The sequence below is a fragment of the Aplysia californica genome, unplaced genomic scaffold (assembly GCF_000002075.1).
Source record: "Aplysia californica isolate F4 #8 unplaced genomic scaffold, AplCal3.0 scaffold00584, whole genome shotgun sequence".
Classification (NCBI taxonomy): Eukaryota; Metazoa; Mollusca; class Gastropoda; order Aplysiida; family Aplysiidae; genus Aplysia; species Aplysia californica.
Window position 1 is genome coordinate 243,318 of NW_004797854.1, and position 11,228 is coordinate 254,545.

General features: G+C 40.3%; 1 protein-coding gene across 1 annotated transcript in view; it reads right to left on the reverse strand.

The window, feature by feature from the left end:
- Window positions 1-6,296: 6,296 nt before the first annotated feature.
- The window catches only part of LOC101845422 (chymotrypsinogen A), a gene marked incomplete in the record, with an annotated part of 15,781 nt that continues 10,849 nt past the window's right edge, over window positions 6,297-11,228 (reverse strand). The window contains 4 exon segments of the mRNA XM_013087405.2: window positions 6,297-6,751; window positions 7,566-7,714; window positions 8,527-8,682; window positions 9,944-10,149. Of these exon segments, the coding sequence (XP_012942859.1) occupies window positions 6,593-6,751; window positions 7,566-7,714; window positions 8,527-8,682; window positions 9,944-10,149 (670 nt within the window).

Sequence of the window (11,228 nt, forward strand, 5' to 3'; positions counted from 1 at the left end):
CTATCTATCTATCTATCTATCTATCTATCTATCTCTATCTATCTATCTATCTATCTATCTATCTATCTCTTCTACATCTCCCTCATACACACACACACACACACACATACACACACACACGCACGCACACACACACGCACGCACGCACACGCACACGCACACACACGAGCTTGCAGAGAAAGAATATTGAAGCTTGCAACAAGTGTCTACATTTCCAATAAAGTCATCGCTTTTCTAATTTTCTCTCACCATGATCCATATCTTCAATTCTATGTCCAGGTTCTCCTCTTCTTGATCCTCATCCTCCTCCTTCTCCTCCTCTTCCTCCTCTTCCTCCTCTTCCTCTTCCTCCTCCTCCCCTCCTCCTCTTTCTCCCCCTCCATCATCTCCACCCCTCCCCACCTACCATCACACACCTCCCCCTCCCAAAATCCAGTTCTTCTTAGACCCCCTTCCCCCATCTATCTAACATCCACTCCTCCTCCTCCTCCTCATCATCATCATCATCATCATCATCATCACCACCATCATCATCATCATCATCAGCATCAGCATCATCAACATCAGCATCATCAACATCATCAGCATCATCATCAAGACCACCTTCTTAATGAGTAATCAGGTGAAATCAGCTGATATGAAAACTGTTCATGTAGAGACACGGGTCTTATGGCCATCGTATGCCTGAACACTGGGTGCAGTAATGCTGTTTCAACAATCTTATTATATTGTCTATTTGCAGTAAAACATGATCTTTTATGATATCTAATTTAAACAACACGATTTTCATGTGTATATAAGTTTTAAGCTCCCCCCCCCCCTGTCGGTATAACTTAGATAATTAAAGAGGCGGGCTTCGATATTGTATGCAATGGTCATTCTAGGCTGAGAGGAATTCAACATTTCAGCAGAAGGACCGACATCCTAAAATATTCTCACCAAACGGGAATCAAACACGGAGTCACCTGTGTGCGATGGCGAAGTGCCAAACTGGTACACCACAGACGCCCATATGTATTTTTTTTTACATAGTATAATAATCCATAATGTGGTGTCTACTTTATCAACAAGATTTCTTCCTGGAAGTGAAAATCTGATAGTCTGTTTTGCAAAGGGATACAAGAGGGAAAGTCTTTCAAACAAAATTGCTCTTTCCACTTCAAAAATACAAAGCAGTTCGCCATGGTATATTCTTTTAGAATGCATACAGAGCAATACGCGGGTACCAATTGTTGTCAAACGAGGGGTGCTTCTTTTCTTTTCTTTTACTGAAACACATTTGAAATTAGGAGTAAAACAGGCTCCAAAAAAGAGGTTTAGATCCTTCGAAGTTAGATAAGAGCTAAAATCAATGGTTGTCTCCCATCTCTGAATACGGAAGGACTTCATTATGGACTCTGTCAGCAACAGTCACTTTCAAAGGGGAATAACACATATAAACCACATCTCCAAAATGAGATCTTCACTTCAATATCCTTATCTTCATTCCCTCTGACAATTTCGTCATTATTTGTTTATTTGTTTGTTTGTTTGTTTGTTGGGGTTTATTTTGGCTTTATTTTGTTTTGTTTGTTTGTTGTTTGTTTTTTAAATTTTTGTTGGGGGGGGGGGGTGTCTTGTTGTTGTTGTTTTGTTTTTGTTGTTTTTTTCGTATCAACTTTATCTCAAATCTCGGGCAAGGCATATTAAAGTAACATAATGAAAATTATTGCTTGAGGTGTGCTCATGGCTGTACGTTTTCATCGAGGCGATACTTGTTTTATAAATCAATAATAAGGGGAGATAGTTTCAAGATATCAAACTTTTTAATCAGGTACGAAATAAATATTCTATTCTTAATAGTATCTGGAGAAGTAAAATATTTTATCTGCAAGATCCTTTAAAAATGTGGATTCCAGTATCATCCATGTTGTAACAAATGTTAGAATCTAATGATGTGCATTTGTACCTTAGATATTCTTCACTAAAAAATAAAATAAATCTGCCACCTTACATAAACTATGTACTTGGGCGTGTGTGTATGTGTGTGTGGGGGGGGGGGGTGCGCTCGTCTATGAGAGAGAGAGAGAGAGAGAGAGAGAGAGAGAGAGAGAGAGAGAGAGAGAGAGGGAGAGAGAGAGTGAGAGAGAGAGAGAAGGGGGGAGTGTGTGTGTATGTGTGTGTGCGTGAGAGAGAGAGAGAGAGAGAGAGAGTGTGTGTGTGTGTGTGCGTGCGCGCGTGTGTGCGTGTGTATGTGTGTGTATACAACTACTTGTTTGTGTGTAAATAATGTAAGTTCGTTTGTGTGTGTGGATGGGTTTGCGAGCAGACTATGATTGAAGAGTTGTCAAGGCATGCCCATTGAGGTGTTGCATGTGTACAGCAATCTGCAATTCTTTTTTTTTTTTTCATGGACCAACTTTTCAACCTCAGCAGAAACGAGTAAAGTAAATATAGAAGCACCAGATAGTTTACAGTAATACTATTAGTGTAAACCCTCTCTGGAAGCACCATGGAAAATATTTTAATTATAGATTACAACTTAGATTACAAGAAGTCGGAAGATACACTATCATTCTCCCCTGCATCTGTACTCATCACATCTTAGAATCAACAAGCAAAGTCCTATTTCAATCTCATCTTATTATTATTATTATTATTATTATTATGTTGCTGTTGTTGTTGTTGTTGTTGTTGTTGTTGTTGTTGCGGACTTCAGTAAGGTGATTCGTTTGATTCCCGGAGTCACAGGCAATAATCATCATGTTTTAGGTGAATATAAAGGTTTGGAAGTTTTTCCTCACGTTTTGACCGTATTTGATAATAAGACAATCTTTCATATTGGGAGACAATTTTGAGATAATCAAATTTTGAAACAAGTAAAGATTATCATGTGTTTTATCATTGATTAAAGTAGCGTCAAAATTGGATCTAAGCAATCTTATAAGTAATTAGGTCCATATTGTAACGAATCAATAAGTTCGACTGAAAGCGGTTTTAGTAACTTTTTGGGGTGCTTCTTTTTATACCCTACATTGTGGGTTATATGAACGTTGAATTAGAATCTATAGACATTGAATGGATGTCTCGATAAACCCATTTTAAATGGTGAGCTCAAAACACAGCGGAATAATATTGTTTTCATCCGAGCAAGTACACGCCTTATAGTTTCAAATGCCACATTGACGCACTGTAACTTAAAATGTCCCATTGCAACTTAAAGTGCCTTCTGGTAACATAGAATATTCAAACATGAACATAATATTATAAACTTTAAATCTAACAAAGTCACAATCCAAATGCCACACCACAACTTAAAATGTAACATCGAACAAAAGGAGAGTGAAGGAGAGGCAAAAATAGAGGATTGTAGGAATGTGGGAATGTAAGGTGAACAAAAGTTTAGCAGTGAAAGATACATGAAAATAGACATACATGCCTATGAAGGCTGCACCCCTCTTAGAACGGGTTGAGCGTGCAAGCTCCATGAAATCCCCAACTTTCTCATGTGTTTCATAAAGACGTTCATTGTCTTCATGACTTGTTTTCGAATATTGGGACTGGCATTATATAAATTTTTAAAGAGTCTAAATCCCTAGCCCTTCTCTTGCTCTTGAGTTTGTGTTTGAACGTAAGTTTCAATAGGGTATCCCCGTGAAAAAAAGCGTTTGGGCACTCAACAATAGTGTAGTTTAGAGCTTATAGGCACCAACAATACTGTAGTTTAGAGTTTATAGGCCACAACAATACTGTAGTTGAGAGCTTATAGGCACCAACAGTACTGTAGTTGAGAGCTTATAGGCACCAACAATATTTGAGAGCTTACAGGCACCAACAATACCGTAGTTTAGAGCTTATAGGCCACAAAAATACTGTAGTTGAGAGCTTATAGGCACCAACAATACTGTAGTTGAGAGCCAATAGACACCAACAATATTTGAGAGCTTACAGGTACCAACAATACTGTTGTTTAGAGCTTAAAGGCACCAACTATAGTTGAGAGCTTAAGCACTAAAAAGAATTTAAAGCACATCTAAATTTAAATTGCATGCACATTTGAACTTAACAACAATGTCATATTTGAAATGGAAAATTGCACACACATGACGTCATAATGAAAAGCTGCCTAATATATTTCATAAGTTATAATGTGGCACTTCATCTTACAACGTGGCATTTTAAGTTAAAATGTAGCATGTGGCAATATTAGGTGTAATTTGATACGGAAAAAATATATAGTACAGAAAAAATTCGCGGTGCCGCATATCCTCAAATAGATCTACCTCTTTAACGGGTGAATCAATTCACACATACTTTACACAGCACTTTCTATTAATTTGTCGTAACTTAATCATATTTTCCCACAACAATTGAGGCTAAACTAAAACTCCTTTCTTCATAAATTTATATAACATACTATAAATCTCCGTAACGCGAAAAATGGGATTGTTCACAGCATTTCCTGCTTCTCAGAAACATTTAGCATACGCATAATCAAATGATGTAATCAGATGGAATCAGGCGCTCATCCGTTTTAAATATTTTTTTGGGGGGTATGTCTTTTCCGGCGCTCGCAACTGCATAAGGTCATGTAAGCGCGCTGGACACATTAAACATTTTCAGTTGGTAGGAAATTTTGACTTTGTCCCGGGTGGCGGCCGAAGACTACTCTTATCGATCTTGGACCACGAAGAGATCTTTGACGTGCGCAACTTGCACACGGGACCTACGAAAATGTTCGCCCTTTTCCCAGAAGGTATTAGATCTTACCTACCCTAAGATTAGGGATGTGGCTGAAAGACAGCAGTAAGAAGGAACCAAGGAGTAGATCTAGCAGCAAAAAGGTTGCAGAAAGAGTCAGGAGTCCAGAGGAGGGGGCAAAGAGGTGAGGGGGTGGGGGCAGAAAATAGGGACGAAAGCAGACGACAGAACAATGCAAGAGAGCAGGAAAGAGGTTAAAGGAGATAATTTTAGAGACACAAATTTTTCCGTCACTACCCGGATTCGAACCCGGGACTTTTGAATGAGAGTCGAACACCTTTTTTGGCATATAGAGTTATCAATATTAGCTTGTTCATTTGTTTGTATTTGGCGAACAAAATACCTCTCTATCTTGAATTGAAGTCGAGATGTTTGAGATTAAAGGTGGTGGGGTCGCCTGGTATGAAAGGTAGAAATAGTTTTTTTATTGGGGTGGGGGGGGGGGGGGGGCTCTCGTGGTCTAGAGGTCATGGTGTTTGTACCCCATTCAATAGGTCCCGGGTTCAAATCTGGACAGCGACGGAAAATTTTCTTCTCTAATATTTTCTCCTATCACCCTCTTTCCTGTTCTCTAACCATTCTGTCGTCTGCTTTGGTCTCCACTTTCTGCCCTCTCCTCCTCTCCCCTTTGCCCCCTCCTCCGGGCTCCTGACTCTTTCTGCAGCCTTTCTACTGCTACTCCTCGGCTCCTTCTCACTGCTGTCTTTCATCCACATTCCTGATCTTAGGGTGGGTAAGATCTAACACCTAGCCTTCTCGGATAACAGTGAAAAATATCGGAGGTCTCGCGTGCAAGTTGCGCACGTTAAAGATTCCTTGGTGGTCCTAAATTCGGTAGGAGCAGGTTTCGTCCTCCATTCGGGTGAAATTCAAAATGTCCTACCAACTGAAAAATGTTTAATGTGGCCCTCGCGCTCATATGGCCTTATGCAGTTGCGAGCGACGTAAAACACTTACCAAAATAAAAAAGACTTGGTTTTAAAAGCGATATTGCCCCAGCTATAAGGCTTTAAAAATTTGTTGAAACCACTCACTTGGATTTTTTAATAGTATCTATTAAGGAATATTCTATAATAGAGCAAATATAATATGTTTACAAAAATTGTGATCTGTTAAGACAAATTATTGGTACACACCATTGTGCAAAAGCTGGAGGGTCTATGTTCAATTTGACAATAATTTTGAGCCACTAATTTTTTACCCCTCTACGGTAAATTGCGTCTTGTTTTCTGATTAGTGCGGGAAAGGTTATCGCTACAAATGTGGTATGTGTTTATGAGTACAATAATGTACTAATGTTGTCTTACAGAGCGATAAATTCACATTCATGCACGCAGACGCATACACGCACTCACGCGCGCACGCGCACACACACACACACACACACACACACACACACACACATACATAATACACAAACACAGACATAAATACATACGCACACACACACACACACACACACACACACACACACACACACACACACACACACATACGTGCACGCGCGCGCACTCACATGTTCAAACCATAGAAAAAAACGACAGTTAAGACTTTTATTTCCATGCACATATAACTTTAATGTTTGTTCCAGCAAACCAAGAACAAAATTTATTTTCCCTTCTGCCTTAGAGCTTCAGCGTATGAAATGGGAGACTTTTCGTTCGTCTTTTTTTAGTTTTCTTTTGCTTTGTCTTTCGTTCGTTTATTGGCAATAACAATAGTAAAGACTGCGAATTCAGAATTGTATAAATGAGACTATCACCTGCCAAATATTCAGAGATCAAAAGACTTCCTCGCAGTTTTCGATGTACTTAGCCATACATTGTGATTAGTTTCAATTCACGACATTATCTTAAGGCAGCCTTGTTATTCTCTTGATCCAGTCGAGGGAAGAGGCCACTTCTGTGACGTAGAAGTTAAATCTGCCGTTGTTGCACAAGTTGAAGGGAATGACGCCACGAACAACCCAGTTCACGCCATTGGAGCACAAGATGGGGCCTCCTTCGTCACCCTGAAAGAATTAGTTTCTTAAGTTAGGTTTAGTGGGAGTTTTACAGCACTTGCAACACAATAGCGTCTTAAGAGTGCCGAAGACTAAATGTGTTACAAGAGAGTGATATACAAAGAAAAGAATGGGGGGAGGGAGGTGAGCGCGATAGGTGTTCGATTGGAAAGAAGGCGCTAACCGCACCAGAGCACACGCAAACCACCCTCAGGGAGAGTTTTACGGCATTTGAAACACAATAGGTTGTATAAGTGCCGTAGATTAGATGTATTACAAGAGAATTGAATACAAAGAAAAGAAGGAAGAGACTAGAGATACTGATGATAGATGTCTGATAGGGGGAAAAAGAGCAAACCACACCAGAGAGCCCACCAAACCATCCTCCCTGCGAGGTTAAAGACGGGGTAATTAGATGAGATACAGATTAATAGATAGATAGATAGACAGATAGATAGATACATAGATAGATAGATATTGCTAGAGAAGGGGAATAAGGGAGTTGAGATAATAATATAATAACCGGGAGAAGGAAGAAGGGGAGGGGGGAGGTGTTGTTGCATGAATGTATGGTTTAAGGCGGAAGAGGGAAAAGGTTACTTATATAATCGATTAATAGATCTATCGATTGATTTATCCGTTATTGATTAATGAATTTGTATGACAACAACAGCAAATAAATGAGACAACTGCACAACTGCTGCCATCACTACCCACTTCCGATGGGGGATGCGTGTAGGTTCAGATTTCTGGAAATCCCCGAAATCTGGGTCAGCCCGTTTGTCCTTAAAAGCGACCAATTACGAAAACATGTGGTGTGTACCTGGCAACTGTCAGTGTTGGTGCTCCGAGGGCTTTGGCAAATGGAGCCCGCGGGGCGAATTCCAGTCAGGCCAAGTTTGGTAGTCAGGACGTCGCAGGCAGTCTTCGATGTGAGCTGGATATTGCCAAGTAGAAGGTTATCATCTATCCCTGAGCAGCGAGAGAAAACAATAACTCCTTTGTGAAGGTGGGTTGGTTTTCTTAGGGTTTTTGTTTGGCTGGGTTTTTTAAAGTTATTTATTTATTTATTTATTTTGGCTGGGTGTGGTGGTTTGTTTTGTTTTGGTTAATTTTTTAATTTTTTTTTTTACCTCAGCCTGAAATAATGTTTAAATCTACAAGACAGGATATTGTTGTAAGATGTTGCTTAGAAAATATTGAGGAAAGTATATGGACTAGATTTGCATTCATGTCGGCGCTTTCCACTTTTTAAAGTTAATCAAAACTTCATATTAATTGTGAAAACAGCTAGAACATAGATTCGACAAACGCACTGTTGCAACCCAAACGAATCTGTTATGCATTATTCAGCCACAGGCTCGATGCTCAGCTGTGTAACCAATATTTCCGGCTTTCTTTGACCTTTCCGAAACAAGGAATAATTTGTTGATCGATCAGACAATCACCCCCCTCACCATCTCCCCTCTAAACCCAAAATCCCATTAAATCCAACGTCCCAAATTAAAAACAACCCATTGACAACTCGCTACCTTAGAATTACACATTTCTATTTGACATTGTTGTTGTTATGAGTTACTACTAAGACCATGAGATCAGAAACGAAATGCTCTATCAGCTCTATCGAAGTCGTAAGGTTTTTCAGAGTCGTTATCAAGATATTTTTAAAAAACCTGACATGTTGTGAACTCAATTTTTGTAAGTCAAATTTTCAAAAGTAGATACTGAATAGATAGAACTTTGTAATTCTAGGGAAATTAAGCTAATTGTTCAGGTGACGTTACCTGTGAAGTCAGCTTTGTTGAAGCCCCAACCAAGCATAACGCACTGATCGTAAGATGCACAGTCATTGGCTGCTTCCTCTTCCGTTGGCAGACATACGATTCCGGAGCAGCTTCCAGTGATTGGCCGGCTGAGGTGGAGCAAAGCGGTGCCATTGCCTGCCGGAAGAGGAATGATCATGGCGGATGATTTGCGACGTTGCCACAAAGTAAGACGTGTATAAAAACATAGAAAGTAAAGTGTTATTCTCCGATATACAAAGCATCACCTCCAACACATGCAAATTATTGAACAGCGTTTCTCACTTGCCTTCTACGTTTGTTCCAAAGTGATATGTTTCTCGAGTGAATCATGGCGTTTGATACGTCCAAAGTTCAGCTTAAGTTTCAAAACGATCTGAAGGAGTGTTGGCATTTCTTTTTAGAAGTTTGCCAATAGTCAGGGACACAAATTAACGGGTACACAGGGGAGTAAGTACTATCAGGGCGCAGCATACGCCAGATCGTTGATGTCTCCAAGTAGGACGAATAAGGTGGGCTTTCGGGATTTGTGGAGGGGGGGGGGGGGTAAATAGATTTATTGCACACCAACAGATAGTGGTACTCCCCAAAACGTAAGGCATTATTGAAACGCATGACACTTGGCGAATTAAATCGCAAACTCAAGATACAGAAGCGTTGAGTTCAATTCACAAGAAGGGCTTGTGTGTGGGTGGGGGGGGTGGCGGGTGGCTTGGTTATCCATGATATTTTGCTGGAATTTTGCATCCCACTCGGACCGGGCTGACTTTGACAAGCAGGGAGGATGCTGCCAACCTCCTACATAATCTAAATTATTTGAAGGGGACGTAAAATATTTACAATCGGTCCGTAACTCTCCCCACCAAACCACGTCGTCCCCCGCCTTCGAAAAAGCACATCTATTAAATCCTTGTATACAAAGAAAACAGCTCACATCTACTAGACAGATCAGTGGACGTTGTTAGCTCAACTGGTATCATTGTGGAATGCGGAGCAGATGGCTCTGTTCCGAATACCCTGCTGGAGTTCTGAACATGGGTTGCTTTGGAGGAGTTTTTAAAACATTTCACCCATTTGGTTCAGTCCCATCGGGGATTAACACTGAATTTGGAGGTCCCGAATCTTATAATAATACTGACAACAACAACAACAACAACAACAACAACAACAACAACAACAATAACAACTACTACTACTACTACTACTACTACTACTACTACTACTACTACTACTACTACGACTACTACTATAACAACAAGGAGAAGAAGACGAAGAAAATAGAATGCATTTATTTAGCGTTCTACAGTCTACCCCATCGAAGTATACACTCAGAGCCCTTGAAAAACCTTATAGGGTTGAAAGGGGCGTTAAACGTATACGACTTCTCAAGACAACTCACTGTTCACAGCCTTTGCTGTCTGAAGTACTCGGACCAGCGACGCCTGAGACCTGTACGGGTAGTCGGGGTGGAAATACGCGGCGTCTATGTTGATGAGTTGCTCCTGCTGGGCGCCAGTCAAAGGATCGATGTCGATACCACTCACGTTGTACTCTCCTGCCACAACCAAGATTCGATTCGGGGCCTCTGATATCGACTGGCCAGCGCTGAGGAGAAAAGAGTCTGTCTATTACAGTTGAACCGGTGATTATGAGAGTGAAATGTGACATGGTATGGGTTTATCTACGCATGAGGAGAGACCTCTGAGTTTAACGTCCATCGCCAGAAGGACGGAGCCAAATAGGAAATTCGTGTAACTTTCCTTTCCAGAGGACACTACATCCGACCGAACTGAGGCTACAAGTCCCGAACCCGCAATCTCACGAGCACGGGCCCGGTAGCCTAACCACAATGTTAAACACACCCCGCAAAACGAGAGTGATGTAACTTCACTTCAAATTATTATGTGAAAATGTGATACTCAGCTCTCAGTAAAAATAGAATTAGCCGATGAATAGAATGTCTGTTTTAACCAAGAAAAAATTCGACACTGTAACCGCTTATTAGTTAGAACTCGTTAGACTGAGAGATGTGAGTAATTGAGAAGGTTTTATGCTATGCTGATGCTAGGTCAGTTTTGACCCCAACTGGATCATAGATTTTACGCTACAAAATGGTTTACTTAGCCAAAAAATACGTCCGCGTCTGTACGCACGTATTCTCAGATGGTGCCACAGTCGCTGTTTTGAGGCTCTATTTCGTTTCTCGGGAAGAAGAATAGGAAAAGCATCCCCTTGAAGATCGACTGTTCTTTGGTCTACGATCAGCTGTTCGCAAAGTACGCACTTATTCTCCGGGGAGCGCCATCGTGATATTGAGAACGTTTTTTTTAATAGGCTCAAAGATAGAAATCAGCCATATTGTAGTGTATTATCTTTGGCTGAATACAGGTCACTCTTAGTCTGGACTTTGATGATGTTAAAAGACAGTATATTCAGTATCGTAAAATGTTCAGGAGAGCCAAAAAGAAAAGAAAAGAAAAAAACAAACCCAAAAACCACAACAACAAACAAACACAGAAATTTAAAAAATAATAAATAAAAAACGCATCTTTGCCTCTCAACCAACGAGGTTGTAAAAAGACCAGCAAAAACTGCATAAAACAACAACACTCATTTAAATCATTCCTCACAAGATACAACAGCTACAACACATTTAACTGTACAGTTGAACAACTGCTTTCCTC